Source organism: Acanthopagrus latus, chromosome 16 (assembly GCF_904848185.1).
Source record: "Acanthopagrus latus isolate v.2019 chromosome 16, fAcaLat1.1, whole genome shotgun sequence".
Classification (NCBI taxonomy): domain Eukaryota; kingdom Metazoa; phylum Chordata; class Actinopteri; order Spariformes; family Sparidae; genus Acanthopagrus; species Acanthopagrus latus.
The window spans coordinates 19,529,008-19,547,266 of record NC_051054.1 but is presented as its reverse complement, the minus strand read 5'-3'; the positions used below and the strand labels follow the sequence as shown (position 1 = coordinate 19,547,266).

Below are 18,259 nucleotides of genomic sequence, written 5' to 3'. Positions count from 1 at the left end.
GGACGGTCTTTAACATGAAACAGCAATCACACAATATGATAAGAAGATCGCATCAGCATGGCAGCTTCTGTCATCACAGTGTGAATGTGAAGTGTTGTTGAACACTTTGAGGGTCAGTAGACTGCAGCACCACACAACGACAAGGTCTAACAGAAGATAATCTACAGGAGCTTTTACCTACCATACAGTACTGTGCTTGATCAGCGTGGCCGGCTCTTCTCTACTGATCGGGTGATTTAAGTTCTAACTCACCAGTTGTCACTTGTGTTTGGAGGACTAACATTCATACTGCACTTTTCTAGTGTGCAGGCTACTCAAGGCACCAGCACATTAGATGGATGTGGATTTCTGCTGAACTTTTCCATCATCATCATCATCAGGAGGTATTTGGGGTTCAGTCGCTTGCTCAAGAACACTTCGACATGCAGCCAGGGGAGCCGAGGTGCTGAACCAGCAACCCTCTGATTTCCGGACGATCCGCTGTGCTTCCTCACCAGATTCACCTGAGTGTTCTCTGAACGCAGAGGCTGCTCTGTGGGGTGCCAACCTGTTCATCTGGACGGGTGCAGTGTCATCAGAGTGAGAAGGTTAAAGCTGGAGCGCAGGGAATCTGCACAAGCAACATCTCTACTGATGGCAAACGTACAGTAGAAGCCGAAGCAGAGCAAACCACACACAGTGTGTCCAAACATCCAAAAGTGAAATCAGTGAGTCGAACTCTCAGATTAACAGAGTTCAGTCTTGAATAAGGATAATAGATGTTAGGAGTCTGTAATTACAAGAAACGGACACTAACGGTCATCTTTATTTGATTTATCTGAAACACATCACATGTAGATTAAAGCCAAGCTGTTCTTTCAAACAACAAAAAAAGTTTAACAAATCATTTATTCCATAAAAAAAACACATATTTCAAAATCATTTACAAAATGCATCAGATAGAATCATCACGGCTGCAGTGTTTTTATTTCATCATGTGCGTCTTCTTCCCTTTAGTCTCGAGTCAGACACCTTCAATCTTCACTAAGAGAACATTTCATCACATCTGTTCTCTGCATACTGAAGTGTGAAATCAAGTCAATAAATTAATCACAATATTCACAGCATAGTGTAAATTAGTAACCCACAGTTAAAAACCATCACTCTGCCACCACAGCAAAGTTATCAAACTGGGCCAGTTCAAACGAATGCGTGCCGATGGCAGCCCAGCCGTTCTTTGGCGTCAGCACCACAGCGTTCTTCCACAGCGGGTATCCGTTCAGCTGCACGGACGCATACTGACCCTGCAGGAGAGACGAGGGGCAGGAAAAGCTCTCATGAAATACACTGATCCACTTTATCAGATACAGGATGACTCTCTGCTCTCACACTGACAGTGAGTATTGAAATGTTTCCATCACCTAATCGACTGATAGATGAAGCGGTTTGGCTCTATTCTCGAGATGATATCAGAAACTGATCCTGCTTTATTTTAATGAGGTTTTTTTTTACGTACTGCCGCTTTATTTTAATCAGAAGCAGGTATGTGTTTAGCAGCGACAGGCAGAACACAGCAGAAAGAATACAGAGATCAGCATCAGAGTGTGATTTTTTCGGCCTGCAGAATGTGTCTGCATCCGTTGGTTCAGTCCAGGATGTAAAGAATAAACCTTTACTTACTTCCACAGTGAGCGATAAGGTTTGCCACACATACGCTCTGGTACCAGACTTTCCTTCCGCCAGTACCGTCTCTCCAGCTGTCGGCCAAAGACAAGAAGAAACACACACACTGATGAGAAGTTCAGCTGAGGCAGCTGTTTCACCTCGACTTCGGCTGGTTGGTACAATGGTTTCTTTAAAATAAGCTGTTCATGAAAAAGAGTGATGAAGCAGAGGGTGAGCGTACTGACCCAGATCATTGGTAATTTTGTACGTGCCATCTGCAAACACCCAGAAGAACACTCCGTTAGCGCTGCGGACCAAATCGCCTCCTTTATCCACCCTGGCTGCTATGAACACACCACCGGTCTTTACGCTCTCCAAGAAGACGTCACAAGTGACTGTGAGGTTCTGCCTGGAACATACAGTGTTAGTGTTAAGTCAGAACTGGCAGGATCGAGGTCAGGTGGTCTTCTCACTGGGAGAGTAGTGCTGCCAACACTCACCACTGATAGTCTCCTATGACACTGATGGCCTGGGCAGCGTCAGTGGCCCATGTGATGGGCCGCTCAGTCAGAACCTGTCGGAAGGTAAAGACGTGGGGTCCGGGGTCGGTCATGTTGATGTAGTACTCAAACACCCCAGCCTGGTCAGCAAAGTTTGGAGCCTCTGAGAAGGGAGGGTTTCCTACAGGAGGGGGAGAAGACCCTTTGTGATTGGGTGTTACGATGTCGTCAGGTCAGAAACGACGAGGAAACACAAGAAACCCATGAAAAGCTTTTTGAGAAATCTCCTGGTTTAGGACCAAGACTTCTTGATATTACATATAATCCTATGGATCATTAGTTCCCAGTATGTTAATATTTAATGACTTTTCACAGTTGCATTTGTTTACCTGAATCCAACTGAACTCAGCATCAGAGCCTGGAAATATATCAGCTGGCTGCTTTTATTGACCCGTCACAGATTTGAAAACTTTTGTTTAGAGATTATAACGTAGAAAAATATGCTCTGTGCAATTTATAATCATTACATTTCCAGTGAAGTTTACGTTTTGGTGCACTGATAATTTTGGCTAAGAAATGTTTATTGTTAAACCATCAAATAATCAATATGTATGTACTGATATCAGTATTTTCAGCTACACTAAAATCACTATAGGCCCCAAAAATCAAATATTACTTGGCATTATAAATTATATTTTTTGTTGATACCATTTTATGTTTGTTTTTCTTTTCCATTCTGCCATGAAAACATCACATACTGCACTCAGTGTGTAACATACACTTGGTTGGACCTTGATCCTACAAAAGGGACCCGTCAGAACTGTATGAGATATTAAGAATCCAGTGACCAAACAGAACCAAACTGGGTCCTGTGCGTGTTGTACTTACGGACATTAAAGTCGTCCTTGTAGACTTTAGGGAAGCGGGCCGAGCGAGGCGGGTCAGGGTAACTTCCTTTCTGTCCAGTTGTAACTGTGGTCAGCGTGTAAACCTCATCCTCAGCTAGATGTAAGATGAATGATCCATCTACAAGCTGCAATCGGCAGAAACATGTCGAAAAATACAGCCGTGTTAAGATTGTTGCATGTTGCTGACGTGTCGTGCAGAAACTGTTGTGTTGTCGTGCAGTGCTGCGTTGCTGAGCTGCCTGTTTTACCTTCAGGGGGGTCAGTTTCTCAAAGAAGGAGGGTTTTTGGGTTTTGAAGTTGAACTGCGACCGCCACACTTGGAGTTCGCTGATGGAGGCCTGAGAAAATAAAATGACTTTTAATGAAAATAACATCACCCTGTAACTTTCAGCTGCATAGTGAAGAGCTCAAATGGAACGTACAAAGGATCCCTTCAGCTGGAACGTTGCACTCTGGGATGTCACGTTGAAGGGAAGCAGCGGAGGTCGTATGCACACTGAATGATTGTGAGTCTGTGAAGGAAATGGAGGGAAAAAAAAAAAAAGTCATTCAAAAGCTCTTGTAGTGTTTAACTGTTAACACTGAACCCTAAACATGTCATTCTGTTGTTTTCATCTTCTGTACAGCTACACCATCATAGCCTTCACTCCAGCCAGGTAACTTCCTGTTAATCGGTTAATGTCCTTTTTACAAGCAGACAACGGGGTCAACAGTCGGACGTGATCCATCAACTTCTCAACCTGATTGCTGACAGTTCAAATTACAGCCGCAGGAGATGAAAACTGCAAAGATCAGAATAGGGAAGCCTGACTTGCCATGGTTTCTATGACAACAGTGAGGTTTCCTCTCCCGTCAGTCAGGGCGACGTAACTTCCACCTTGTTCCAGATGTCCAACAGTCTGCAGGTAGCTCCATCCTGGCTGGGTGAACTGTGTGGTGTGGGCTTTAGGGAGAACAACACAGTACACATCTGTAACATTTATCTGCTGGGAGCGAAGAGATGAAGAAAGAGAACTTCAACAGATGCTGATTTCACAGTCAAGGAACACTTTCATTAAAAGCCACAACAATCACTGTTAAGTGTACGACGATGCAAAAAGTGTCACCCAGTCATGGACTGCGACGCCCTGGAGAATGCTGACATCAGCCACACCATCGTCACCACAGGTCTGGCCAAGCAACCGCACAAAAGCCACTCATAAAAACAACACTTCTCATTCTGCAGTAAATCACAGTGTGACAGCTGAAACACCCTCCGCTTATAGATTGTTTCCCTATAAAGCTCACTTTTCCTCTGATATTCAGTCCGACACCAGGCTTTGCTGCAAAACTTGAGGTCACTTTAGGGCACACAGGAAGCCCATCTGCCAGTTTGCAACCAGAACAGGAAGAAGCATTTTTTTTTTCCCCCGGTCACTAACTGTGGAAGAAAAACTGTCTCCATTGTGAAAGAAAAAGAAGCTGCTGATGGAGGAGGCAGAGAAGGCGACGAGGGAGAGTGACAGACACCGAGGTAAAACGAGAGAACAGGCGGACATTCACTGGATGGAGCTCCGGTGTTGTGTCAGAATATGTTCCCCCACTGATACGTGTTTCTTCCTCCGAGACTTGAGACGGTTCAAAACCAACATCATTTCTATGAGATCAGTGGGTAACACAATGTTAGTGTGTACGTATTAACACAACCGGCTGTTTCACTGTGACTGTGGGATCAGGGTTTCCAGGTGACACTGAGAATCTTATAGGTATGTTGTGCTCAGTACAGTAGCCAGGCTGCAGAATAAAGGACACACTTGATGAATACAAAATAATAGAATGTGCCCTCTACATTAGACAGATCTGTGTCAACGGCACCAACAGTAACACCACAGGAGGGAGGAAAACACTCAGCACACAGACCTGTGATCCAGATGGGGGAGTCCACCACGTAGTTGCCGCTCCAGGGCTCCTCAGCTGTCATCAGGCCGTCTCTGCCGAATGGCAGCTCTTCATAGTAGCTGGCCACAAGGTTCCAGGAGATGGTGCTGGAAGAAGAATAAACACCAGACGGAGGCTCATCCCAGGCTCTTTTCCCCCCACCTGAGTTAACAAGACTAAAACCTTGCATATGGCTGACTGAATGATCGATGTGTTTATACAGATTGACTCAGTGGTCGCATCTATGCTGTCTGGTTGTTAAAGGTTTAAGGTTCATTTAGTTTCATTCTCCAACACAGAGTTGTAGAACATAATATAAAGGAGTCAGACACTTCTGTAACTTTTCCAGATGGCAGCAGGTTAACAGACTGTTTAAACCTAAAAAAGAAAGACCCGTCCTGGACACAGACAAAGGTACCCTAGTCTTGGACACTTGTGTTGTTATTGCTTCATCCTGTAAGAAGGTGTGCAGATTCCAGTGTCTCCAGTGCCGCAGTCAGTCAGTCACTCTCTACATACCCATCTGTACAGAGTCAAAGGTCCAGGGTTTTAATCCCCAGGACGCCAGAACGAGGCAGTTCATGTCTGGAACTTGTTTGCTGACGTCAGTTACTGTCACTGCATCTGCTGCATATTCACATCATGCTACAAACACCAGCAGCATGGCCACACAGCAAACGTCTTTTCTGCTGCTCAACATCAGCACATTCAGTCAGGAATGCAAATCATTTTGAAGCTGTCTGATGCGTCGTTACTCACGCAGTCATGAGTCCATTGACGTAGTTCTGGTTGAGGATGCGGGCCCAGCAGCCTCCTCCCACCTCATCGTTGAAAGTGCTGTAGTCCTCTGATGACCACAGCTTCTTCTGCGTCTTCACGGCCTCCTTCACCGTGATGGTGCCCGGGTAGTGAGCCCTGAACATCACACGCACCACAAACAAGGTCAACATGTGTCATATTGATAAATCCTTTAAATTGTTCCATCTAAAACATTTTCAGACACTTGCAATGTGAATGTCTTAAAAACCGTCTTATCCTTTAGTCTGAATATTCTGTATCAAACTTTCACATATTGGGATCAAGTCTGTATGTCCGTCCATCCAATACACTGAGTCAGCATCAGGAAATATTGTTTTTGCTCCTCTACTAACTTAAAAACCACAAACACTTGTAAGAAAACAAGCAGATGCTCATGCACACACACACACACACACACACACAAAATAAACACCGGCATTAAGTTCATGGTTTTAGTACTGAACATGTCAATCAACCACCGGATACAGAGTGCACACATGCACAGAAAGGGATCCTACCCTATCACGTCTACAGCGCTGCTGAGCTCGGGGTCGAGCAGCACAGACAGGGTAATGGGCTGCCACAGGTTGTCACTGGCTACGATCCTGACCCGCTCCAGACCACTCTTATCCAGAGTGTAGCGCAGCAGCTGGTGCAGACGGTCACAGTCACACACCAACACAGAGAGCAGAGGAAGAAGACGATTCACAGCCCTGATAGGTGTCACTATGTGTTGCTTTACAGTATTGCTGCGACCATGTAAAACTCTTACACTTTAAAAAAAAAAAAAAAAAAAAAAAAGTTTCCGGTATTAAACAGACTATAAAGATGCCAACTAACTGATGCTTCGGTCACTTGCCAACACATGTAAAGTGTTTTACTGTCAAAACAAGAGTCAACTTCTATTTTTTAGTAGGTTAGTCACAGGAAATGCAGATCGACGGTATCACATCCATCGCTCTAATGGGGATCCTTGTATAGAGAGATACAATCACAAACAGGACACGGACAGCATGCTGAGCGAGTTCAGTACTTACCACTATCTTTCATAAAAATGCATCTACAGAGCAAAACAACGGTTATTTTCTCCATTTGATGACAGTGGATCAATTTGAAATTTGTTCAGGGTGGTATACTGGTTCTGTTTGACCACGACATGAATTTGGCAACACCATCATCACTGTTAGTGTTTTACCATCTTAAATATGAAATAACTTGATTTCCACAGTCCTACAACATGTAACCACAGCCGACAAGTAACATAGAATACTTAAGCATTTCACTTAAAAAAGCAGAGGCGCACAGTTAGACATTGATTGATTTTAACAATCAATACTGAATAATTCAAATGAAAAAAGATCCATCACAATGCTGATGCTCGGCCCAGCACACAGTGATGCTTCTCTGTGGGTTTGTCTCTATATGCAACACATGGGAATATGAATTGTTAAACATTTTTTAAAAAATAAATTAAAAAATGTATTGGTGTAACTTAAAAACCACCGAAGAAAGACATCAACATTGTTTTACATGGTGGCAGCAATATACTGAACTGTTAATAAATTCAATGAGTGACCTACTGTTAGTGATATAAGCGTCATGCTTTATAGAAAACACCATGTTCAGTAAGAGCATGTGCACAGGCAGTGCAGAAAAACAGCCACAAACACTCAGCCTTGTTCCGACGAGGCAGCTAGATCTATAGAGAAGAAGCCGAGGAAGACTCGACGAGGACGCACCTAAATGCAGTGGACACCTCACCACAGGTGCATCACATGTTTAGTCAATCAGTTGTCACAGATCAAGTTGCCCTTCAGTGAACCCACAGCACGCGCCTTTAAACTTTAATTGCACTGCCGTCGGGTCAAATTATGAGTTGAGATCTTTCATTCGTGTGACCGGCTGTACTTACCCAATCACCTCAACAGAATCGTTGAGGTACGGGTCAACGATCATAGAATCAGCGATGCTCCAATCGCCGTCTGCCGCGATGACGCCAACGTCAGCTAGGCCAACTTTATCCAGCGTGTCCCGGAGCACCTTGGCAACAAAACATGCTCTCAGAGGAACCCAGCTAGAAGTTCAAATCACTGCAAACACCGAGAGGCAAGGTGCATCTCTCGTGTGGACACAACTCAATGTTGGTGGCTGTTTCTCTGCTTTAAGTCACAGTTCAGGATAATTATTCACAATGCACAGTGAGAGAGAAGAGGTTTGGATTACCTTGATGTACTTGCTGTCAAAGTTTCGCTCATTCCAAATCTAAACAGATGGAAGAGAGTTCAGTTAAGAGGGAGAACGCACACAGGTTCAATTGTGACGGCAGCATGCATGCCTCCATCAGCAGAACACTGTTGAACTCAATGAAGTTGACCTTTGACCTTCTGAATATAAAACAGACAAATCGTTTTATCCTTGTGCAGAGTTTTGTTTCAGTTATCGTATGAACTCTCCCGTAATGGCAACAAATGGATGTGTGAGGTCACAGCGGCCTCGACCTTTGACCACCAGAATCTAATCAGCGGACATTTGTGCGCAATTGGAAGAAAATCCCTCCGGGCGTTCTTGTGATATCACATTCACATGAATGATAAATCAGTGTTCACCTTTGTTTTCACTTCGAAATGGGAGTTTGTTTTCAGCCTGACTGAGGAGACGACTGTTTGACACGAGGTTAACTCAGCTGTTAACCTGGCGAGGACGACTATCACAGATATTGGAGGAATATCAATTTAACTTTGACCTCAACAAATAACAGCAATAGAATTAACAAATTCAGCTCCTGATGTTAAACATCAACAGATCAACAGGTTTAGAATGAAGCATGTGATAAATAAGAAGCCCTTTGGACTGCATGTAATCTGTGTCACACAACCAGAGATGTGCAGATATGGTTGCATGTATTTGTACATACAGTAGGCACACGGTTGAAGGTTTCTTCAGATCTGGTATAAAGAGAAACCCAACTGTGCACAGCATGTAGCTTCAGTAGGAATAAGATCCAAAGTAAACGAGTACACACCCCAACATACTGAATGTCCAGGTCATGGTACTGCTTGGCACCGAGGATCCAGTTCACCACGTAGGCTGCAGTGATGTCTGGGAAGTCATACGGCCAGTTCTTACCACGTCCCACCCAACCCGGGAACGCCCAGGGCAAACCTACATGAACACACACACACACAACAACACACACGTAAGGCAGAAGATGCAACATGCACCACAGTGTACCAATCAGTGTGGAACAATCACACCTCACTGCTGTTTTCAGTGAGACCACATTTCCCATCAGCCCCGCTTACCGGTTCCGTTCATATTTACAGAAGTAATAGTCATATTTTTGTCTCCAATTTCTAGTCGTACACTCTCATGTGATCTCAATTTCCTCTCAACTGTTTCACTTTTATTTTGAAGGGCAGAAGAAGTTATCCCACAGGCTCTCACCTATCAGAGTGATGTTCGGGTTTCTCTTCTTGGCCTCCTTCATCAGCCACCACTCGTAGCCCCGGAAGTAGTTCTCATCGTTCTCGTAGTGCATGTGAGACGGCTCCGTTCCATCTAGAACAAAAGACAACTAAAGTTCATCCACAGTCTCTACCCACGACCAACTGAAATCACTTCTGAGCGGCATCATGAATGTTGATGATTCTGCGTCTATTCAAACCGAGCCTGACTGGTGCCGCTCACTGCTGCTACAGGTCCAACATCAGGTGGTAAAAAACAGAAACAAGACTGATATTCATGCTGTTCATATACAAGTCCTTACCTGACACTTTGCACAGGAGGCAGGTCATATTAGAGTCTGACTGTAAACTTTATCACACATCAGTGTACTCAAACACTCAACTTCAGTAACAATGGAAATGTGATCATTAGAAATGACTCCCGGCATCATGTTAAAGACAGAACCATCAAGCTGGTCCCGACAGACAGACTCACCTGTGGTCTGAGCATCTCCTCCGATCTCCACCTTCAGTATGTGCAGAGAGGCTCCAAAGTTCGGCTGCAGACGGCAGAAAATGCACAACAGTGAGCTCGGTTCTGTCCACCGGACCAGACTGACTGACTGGATCATGTATCATACCTTAAACAGGAAGTCTAATATCTGGCTGCGGTATGGCTCGGCGTAATTCACCAGTAAACGAGACGTCGCCTGTGGGAAGGATCAGACAGAATGTGACATGAGCTGAGGAACAAGAGGAGACGACCAGGGGCTCAGTCCGTATCAGACCAGGAAGTACTTTCAAAGTGACTCAACTCACCCCTCCACCGCTCAAACCTCCGATCCCGTCAAACTCTCTCCCCAGACCGTCTCTGTCGCTCAGGACGTAAGTCTGACAAGAGCTGAGGTGCACAGAAGAACCGAGACATGAGAGACTGACCAGCAGAACCCTGAGATCCATCCTGAGTCTGAGCTCACTGCACGCTGCGCGCCGCTGCTGGACGCGCGCTCACGCTCTCTACACGTCACATGACAGCCTCACGTGCTCGCAGAGGCTTTTTTTTTCCAACCCGTGATTTTATTTTTATTTCCAAACATGAAAAACCATACGCCAGTGACGTCAGAACACTTTGTTTCAAATAACAATAACCATGTTTATACTAGTTTACATTTCTCTTAATAGAAAACAGAATGTCACAATATATTATTTTAACTATAAAACACAGAAATGGCTCCACACCCTGGCTGAAAACATTACAAACTTAATGTGTGTGTGTGTCTGTGTGTGTGTGTGGACCTGCTTAGTGAAGTTAAAGGAACCAAAACTACTTTGGTGAGGTTCAGGAAACGGTCAGGGTTTGGTCTAAAAGATCTGCTTCCTTGAAACACTCAACAGTGACTTTTGTCTTCACAGGGACTCAAACCCAGATCTAGTATGTACCATTGTGATATGATAATCAATATATAATGAGCCAGTTCATAAGACATATCAGAGAATAAACAAACTGCTCAACACATCAAAATACATTTAATGAAAACACAAAGACAATCTTTATCCAAATGAGCCAACACACAAACACTTACATACACAATGCATCAACATCCAGTCAACACGACTGCTGTAATGCGACACTAACATAGATGAGCTCGAGACACAATCCTGAACATCAGCATTAACATTGACTGTTAAGTCTTCCATCAAAGAACGGGCTCATACAGGCCTACAGAGCTGAGAGGCCAACTACTAAAGTGTGTCACACAAAAGAAGCACGGATAGAGAAAAGCTAGCAGGTGAAGAGAACTGTGGAAAAGCAGTTTGTTTAGGGACATTATGAATCTCCCACACAACCTGACATGGAGGGAGCAGAGAGGGTACCAGCCCACTTAGAGCTTTGACTGACTTGACATATCTTGATCCAAAATGGATTTATGCAACCACGCACTTTATACACAGCACATAATCAACTATTTGATCACAAAACTAATGTGTCTGCCAAAAACAAAACTTTTTATATTTATCATATATTGACTGTGATGATCCTCAACAACATGCAGCTTCTGTAACACTACCTCCATCCTCTACTGCAGAAGACATTTGTCCTGTTTAACTGGCCCTCCTGTTAAGTTCATTTCTCTCTCGACCTCAGCCTTCAGGTCGCTCCTCCGCTGCTTCTCGACGGCCTTCAGCTCCTTTGAAAGCCTCTGTTTCTCTTTCTTTGAGGCCTTCTTTGCGCTCCTGAACATATGTGCGGTGTAGAACCCTCCCACATTCTCCACAGTCATTCTGTCAATCTTCTCCAGCAGCTGATCGATCTGCTCCCGGTCCTTCGCGCGGTTGTTGAAGACGTGATATCTCCCGTAGAACACCTGAATGAACTCCTCAAGCTCTTCGCTCTTTGAAATAAAGCTTTCGATGGTTTGTTTCTTGAGCATGTCTCCATGTGTGAACAACACCAGTGAGTATCTAGCTGCCTCTTCACCAAAAGTACTCTGAATAATCCTCACCGTGTCTTTCTCCTCCTTGGTGAACCTGCCCAGCTTCAGAACCACCAGGAAGGCATGCGGACCAGGAGCAGACAGAGAAATACACGTTTTGATCTTCTTCACCACTTCCTCTTGGGAGAAATTTGTGTCGAACAGCCCTGGAGTGTCAATGACGACGACCTTTCGACCTCTGACTTCTCCCTCGGCTCTCTTGCATTGAAAAGTCCAGGAAGAAGAAGACAGCTCAGACTGAAACGCCTCTCTCCCCAAGATGGTGTTTCCTGCAGCGCTCTTCCCCGCTCCTGTTTTCCCCAGCAAAATAATTCGGATTTCATCGCTCGTCTTCTGCTTCCGAGATCCTGTGGAGATAAAACATAGCAACATCTTTATTGAACTTAAATGCAGAATTGTAATAAACATGTATTTAATTGTATTTGTGATCTAGCAACCAAGAGCAAGAATGTCAAGCAGCTGAAATTAAAGGTCCTATTTGTAAGAAAAGTTGATTTTTATGTCATTCCCGACTCTTTGGTTTCCCAACTTTGTTGCATTGAGCTGCAACAGACCAACCTAGAGCCTATATGTCTATATTAGTCTATGTACTCTATTTGATGAGTTCTGAAAATCAAATTGGACAGTTGAAACTGAGTTCTGATAGATAGATAGATAGATAGATAGATAGATAGATAGATAGATAGATAGATAGATAGATAGATAGATAGATAGATAGATTAACCTGATAAACCTGTTTTGACAAAAGAGAGGGAAGAGAGAAAAAAAAACATAGTTTCTCCGATCTTTCATATACTGTATATCTACATCAGCTCAAGAAATGAGTCCACAGAATCTACATCAGTTTAACATGATTTATTTAGATGCTACACATTTATCATAATCTCTCATGGCAAGTGCACTGATGATTTTAGTTATATTGTACAAATATAATGTGGGCATAACATTGTTGAAGCTGCAGAATGATACAAGCTACAAGTTCAGGTGCACAATTGAATTCACAACTTAAATTATAATATACATTAATCTTTCTTTTAAATTATTTGTGCAAAGAAGTGACATAAGAAGTAAATAAGCAGACAATTACAAACATTATCATTTAAAGCTGCTCTAACTGTGTTTTCTGATTAAAAAAAAAAAAAAAAAATGATACAAGCTCTGTATTACAAGAGAAATCACTGTTACATAGTGTTTTGGCCGAGTATTGAATGTCTCTCCTCCAACTGCTCCTGTAGTAAAAGAGGAAATACATTCCCTTGCATCCCCGCTCACTTTATCCAATCAGAACAGAGAACGTCACAAATAGGCAGCCCTGTCTGCACAGTGATCAGACAGAGTCCAGGATCCTACAATACATACAGTGGAAGCTATCAGTTCTAGCACCCCACTGAGGGTTTATACTGCAGGCCATGTGATGATATAGAGCAGAAAAAAAGCTAAAAGAGCGGCCTCGAAAAGAAGAATGGAGCCATCGCTATAGAGAGGAGGGAGGGGAGAAGGTAAAATAACGTTTATAGCAGCTTTAACTAAATGTTCTGTCCTCACTGCACATTGCAGCGGTCTGAGACTCTCACTGACAAAGCACCGACAGCGGCTCCGACAGCTGCTCCAGCTGCCACTCCAACTACCAAACCGACTGGACCTCCAGCAACTCCAAGCAGACCTCCGACAGCAGCGCCGCAGGCTGTGGCTATAGCTATTGCTGGAGCAGCCACAAACTCATTTGACCTTTCAGCACGCGCTCTGGCCTCACGCTCGTATCTCATATACACCCGCTTCTCCTCCTTGTGGTAGATCCTGTCTGGATATCTGGCTCTCATTTGATCCAGCTCTTTCTTCCTCTGTGCCTCCAGCTCCTTCAGGAGTCGCTCTTTCTCCTTCTCTATGGATTCCTCTGCTTTCAGGAACATTTCGTTGGTGTAGTAGCTTCCACCGTTGGCCATTGTCATCTTATCAATTTTGTCCAGGAGCCCACTGGTTTGTTGCTTATCTTTGATTTCATTGTTAAAGACATGATATCGACCATAACATGTCCGAATGAGGGCCTTCAGGTCAGGACTCTCAGCAATATAGCCCTCGATGGTTTGCTTCCTCAGCTGATCTCCATGTGTGAACAGCACCATCGTGTATTTTGCTGCGTCTTCGCCAAAAGTGGTCTGAATCATCTTGACGGTGTCCTTCTCTTCCTGGGTAAATCTGCCCAGCTGAAGGACCACCAGGAAGGCATGAGGACCAGGAGCAGAGAAAGAGACGCACATCTTGATCCTCTTCAGGACTTCTTCTTGGGTGAAATTCGTGTCAAACAAGCCCGGGGTGTCAATGACAGCGACCTGTCGGCCTCCCACCTCCCCCTTGGCTTTCTGGCACTCAGACGTCTGGGAGGACGGAGACAGTTCAGACTCGAATGCTTCTCTGCCCAGGATGGTGTTTCCTGCTGCGCTCTTCCCCACTCCGGTCTTCCCGACTAGAACGATTCTCCGTTCATTTGAATCTGTGTAGGAGAGAAATACACATTCAGTCATACAGTGCTGCACTGTCAAACTGTGTGTGCACTCCAGATGGAATATCGCAACTAGCTACATGTTTGAAAATGAAAGATGAGTCATCTTTCATGAGACAATATCAAAGTGTACTTCCAGCCAACCGTCAGGCCTCAAGGCTGAGGAAACCACCTTTGTTTTGCTTGATGACAAGGCATTTTTTTATGTTATTCAACAGGTTTGGAAAGGCTCTGATCCAATAAGACAAACTATTTTCTAAACTCAGAGCATCATGTCAGTATAAAGGTAGGCAAGGTAAGTTTGCTAATATGCAGCGGCACCTGTCAATGCCATACGACAGGCAGGCATTAAGACAAGACCACACAGAAACCGAGAGCAATATAAACTGACATGCAGAAGAATCAAACAAAAAAAGAATATACAACAGAACTGTAGAATCAAAAGCACAGTGCAGCTACGGTGCAGCGCAAGACAAACCGATCAGTCACAACATTAAACCAACAACTGAACCAACTGATACCAACTCTGCTCTGACCCGTCAAAGCAAAAGGCCACTGGGGGTGTCCTGTGGTGTCCTGCACAGAGACATTTGTAGTTGTTTCCTTTGGGTCCTGTATGCTTTGGGTTGGGCATCCATGGATCAGACTTGCTGCACACCTTTGGTTATTTGTTGCGTTCCTCAAGCCGTTCCTGAGCAATTTTGTGGTGTGACAGGGTGCATTGTCCTGCTGAGGGGGTCACTGCCATAAGCGAGTGACATGAGGGGGTGTACTTGATCCATGGTGGTGTTTGGATCGGTGGTGTTTGTCAAGTGGCGTCCACATAGCGGGACACATGGTTTACCAACAGAATAGAATTGTAACAAGATGATGGATGGTTTTCACATCATGTGTTTTTTAATGTTGAGGCTGATTATTTAGACTTTGACATGATGCCAATGCAGACGTGTTGTCAAAGTGTTGCAGGAATATCTGCTGAAGTTAATATGTTCACCAGATGTTAATGAAGGTCCTCAGTCATTGAGGTCATGGTAAATCTAAGTGCTGTATCGCAGTCAACTGGACTTGTTTCGGTTTGTTGATGACGTTTCACCTCTCATCCAAGAGACTTCTTCAGTTTTAACTAACTGGAGGAGCTGCGTGATTTTAAACTCTGTTTGGGACTGTCCGTATAGACAAGTGGCCAAGTTGCATTGTGGGTAATGTAGGCACCAGGTTCTAAAAAGGAATCTGTGTGAGTCCAGTATGTCAGGACCACTGGACTGTTTTTAAGATGTGGTGACTATATTAACCATGATGCAACTGAGCCACTCAGTGACATCACTGGAGGCAGTTTATCAGATTACATGCTGCTTCCTCAGGAGCAGTAGCCCAAAACCTGTACTCACACTCCTCATCATGAAACCCACTTTATTCTAACTCACCACAAACACAACTCACCAAAACAGTCTTGGTTTGTCTTTCCACAATCACTACCAGTCTGTCTGATATAAATCCAGTATTTACTAAGATGAATATGAACATATTCTATCTCTGCACACTGTTTTACCTCTGCACACCTCCATTGCTCTCAGATACCGTGAGGCTGCTAAGCAAGGTTGAGCTCAATGATCCGTTGCCGACGCGGACCAGTTGCACACCCATTCAACTGCTAGAGCCATTTAGCTGTATGGCGAACTGAACTAACTTGCTAAAAGCAGCTAGTCACTACATCCAAAGATAGCTACACCAAAGAGCACAATAAGCAGCAGTTAGCGGTTATACTGTCCTTTGTATTGAAGCTACTTTTATGTGTTTGTATCTAGGGAACATTAAAACGTTAAAGTTCCTTCACAAACCATGCTTTAATGACAGAAGAACATTTCATCATCTAACAAAGTACAACTGAAGCACTCAAGTAGCCTTCCTGGAACAATAACATGTGGGGGTGTTGCTTAGCCTTTATTTGTATAGTGTACTGGAAATATTTGAGATACAGCACTGATTCAATCCAGCACAAGATTATATAATGAAATATCAGTTGTAGTTCCCTAAGCTACAAAAAACATTTGTGATTTCTGGGCTAAAAAATTGTCATATTTCTTTTTTTTTTGCGCAACAAATTATGTTTTTAAAAAAGTGATGGTCACAAAATCACAAAATTATATAACACTATATCAGTCATATTCTCCCAGCAAAGCTTCACATCATGTTCATGATGAACCACATGGCCTCAGAGACAGCCACAGAGAGGGGGCAGCAGCAGGTCCCTCATTATCTCCAAATAATCTAACTGAGAATATGTGACATGGTAAGCTCATACACTTAATATTACTTGTTAAAATGTGGTATTAACAGTTCATTAGTGACTACCCTCATAGTCACTGTGAACTGATTCATGTCAACAGCTGTTGGCTCAGTTATTTGTAAAGAAATGTCAAAAAGCTGTGTAGAAGACATGAATCGAGACAAGAAGGAGCCCAAGAGAACAGAGACTGTTGTTATCAGTCCATCTGTGGAACAAACTGACAGACAGTTAATAGCTTGATTCCCAAAAGTGTTACTTGGATTAGCAGGCCTCACTGTCATGTCATTCAATAATAATAATAATAATAATAATAATAATAATCAGTTATCCTGACATATGGCAGCAGATACTTCTGTAATGTCATATTTTAACCTGTGTTTCTTTTAAGTTTCTCCTTTATCAGTGAACATGAGTGCAAAGTTGCTTAAATTTCATTGTTACAAAGTGAAACTGGATAATTACCCAGGACTCTTACCTTTATAGTATGCCATGTTTGTGCTGAAAAACCATCTAGAAGCAGAAGGATCCTGCTGTGTGTCCTGTCATGCTATGAATTGTTCTTCCTGGCACTTGTCCTTTGTTGGTTTGAGCTGGGCGGTCCCCGTCTATCTGACTGACTGGAATTTGTAAACACAAGGAAGTGCAGTCTGTTTTTAAAGTGTTCACTCTGAAGTCACAGAGCAAGTAGAGCACCCTTTCTGAATAAATATTGGAAGTTTATATAAATTAGCTCATATCCTCCTCACACATATGAATCATTATATCATACAGCCACAATTACTTGATGTAAAATGACAACCAAATGGAACCATCCAAAACATCCAATTTTGAGAGAAAAGCAAAATACTAGTATTTCTACACAACAAAACCGGTTTAACACCCGGTCTGATGCCTGAGAACAACTGGTGGTTTAAAAGCAAACTAGTGCGTGCTAGTCCTACTTGCAAGAGACTAGTATCACCAGGGGACCTCAAAAACAGATTTAAAATACAACATGACCCTGAACCAAAGAGGCTGTTCACACTTGGTACCAATGTGTGTGCAGAGTGATCCCATCACAAGTGAACTGCTCTGAGTACAGGTATGAACACTCCCAGGAGCATGCTTTTAGCATGTGTCCAGGACTAACACCTTGCCAGCCGATTTCCTCTCTGACAGTTGAAGAAGGAGGAAAAGTGTGTAGGGTTTCTTATCGCAAACACTTCCAACGTTAGCAGCAGATGTTTGTGAACACACTGTCTGTTTCAGCTGATCTAACACATGAAGACTGAGACTTTACGTTAAAGCATTAAATCAGAACATGCAGTTGTTTGTCTCCTTGTAAAAAGTGTCAGTATAGTATAGGCTACTTTTTTGTCCCCGTGGATAAAGTCCCCAGGCTCCCTTAACGGACTCTCAGTTTGGTGAGTTGTTGAGTTAGGAGAAGTGTTAGGTTAGTTAGGTTTAGTGTGTCGCTGGTGGTTTATGTCATATACCACTTTCACATACATTCTATCATTCAATCCGACACCTTTGGGCTGAACTGGGATGCTGACTGTGAGCCCGACCTCATCAACCAGCCTCAGTGTTACTTAGTGTGAGCTCACTGATGCACTGCTTGCTGAGTGGGACCCTAACCCCAGTCCATCAGCCAGGATCTACATGTGAACACTGACACCAGAGGAGCAGAGACAGTTACACCACCACAATAACTCCTCTTTTCCTGTAGTTACATATATGACGTGAGTATAATGACGTGACCAGAAACAGTCTCCTCTTCAAGTATTC

The 18,259-nt window shown here is 43.6% G+C and overlaps 3 protein-coding genes and 1 long non-coding RNA gene across 5 annotated transcripts; 1 reads left to right on the top strand and 3 right to left on the bottom strand.

The window, feature by feature from the left end:
* The first annotated feature begins 31 nt into the window (after positions 1-31).
* Positions 32-1,128, top strand: LOC119004784. The gene is made up of 2 exons (XR_005070307.1): positions 32-231; positions 303-1,128. It is a non-coding gene; the product is annotated as an uncharacterized LOC119004784 (long non-coding RNA).
* Positions 799-10,229, bottom strand: galcb (galactosylceramidase b). 2 transcript variants are annotated; one of them, XM_037071988.1, is made up of 17 exons: positions 10,030-10,229; positions 9,852-9,920; positions 9,707-9,770; positions 9,212-9,325; positions 8,790-8,929; positions 7,991-8,029; positions 7,680-7,807; positions 5,729-5,884; positions 4,952-5,076; positions 3,868-3,995; positions 3,475-3,564; positions 3,301-3,390; positions 3,033-3,177; positions 2,145-2,325; positions 1,890-2,053; positions 1,660-1,736; positions 799-1,283 (listed from the first exon to the last, which is right to left on the bottom strand). In XM_037071988.1, the coding sequence occupies exons 1-17, from the start codon at positions 10,168-10,170 to the stop codon at positions 1,140-1,142; spliced, it is 1,995 nt and encodes a 664-aa protein (XP_036927883.1). In that variant the 5' UTR covers positions 10,171-10,229; the 3' UTR covers positions 799-1,139. The 2 variants fall into 2 exon arrangements, with proteins under 2 accessions (XP_036927883.1, XP_036927882.1); XM_037071987.1 differs by lacking the exon at positions 7,680-7,807 and adding an exon at positions 6,286-6,416.
* A 357-nt stretch (positions 10,230-10,586) lies between these two features.
* Positions 10,587-12,197, bottom strand: LOC119034241 (GTPase IMAP family member 9-like). Its single transcript, XM_037125077.1, has one exon. The coding sequence runs from the start codon at positions 12,111-12,113 to the stop codon at positions 11,289-11,291; it is 825 nt and encodes a 274-aa protein (XP_036980972.1). The 5' UTR covers positions 12,114-12,197; the 3' UTR covers positions 10,587-11,288.
* Positions 12,198-12,545: 348 nt separating this feature from the next.
* Positions 12,546-17,026, bottom strand: LOC119034240 (GTPase IMAP family member 9-like). The gene is made up of 2 exons (XM_037125076.1): positions 16,968-17,026; positions 12,546-14,196 (listed from the first exon to the last, which is right to left on the bottom strand). Exons 1-2 carry the CDS (start codon positions 16,981-16,983, stop codon positions 13,247-13,249), a joined length of 966 nt encoding a protein of 321 aa, XP_036980971.1. The 5' UTR covers positions 16,984-17,026; the 3' UTR covers positions 12,546-13,246.
* Between the last annotated feature and the right edge of the window lie 1,233 nt (positions 17,027-18,259).

What these genes read in the sequence shown, in the direction of transcription:
- galcb (XM_037071987.1), bottom strand. Translation starts at nt 10,170, where the DNA reads ATGGATCTCAGGGTTCTGCTGGTCAGTCTCTCATGTCTCGGTTCTTCT. An exon ending in TATTAGACTTCCTGTTTAAG is followed by an intron (nt 9,771 to 9,851) that starts GTATGATACATG and finishes TGCCGTCTGCAG; the next exon opens with CCGAACTTTGGAGCCTCTCT. An exon ending in CCTTATCGCTCACTGTGGAA is followed by an intron (nt 1,284 to 1,659) that starts GTAAGTAAAGGT and finishes TCTCTCCTGCAG; the next exon opens with GGTCAGTATGCGTCCGTGCA.
- LOC119034241 (XM_037125077.1), bottom strand. Translation starts at nt 12,113, where the DNA reads ATGTTTATTACAATTCTGCATTTAAGTTCAATAAAGATGTTGCTATGT.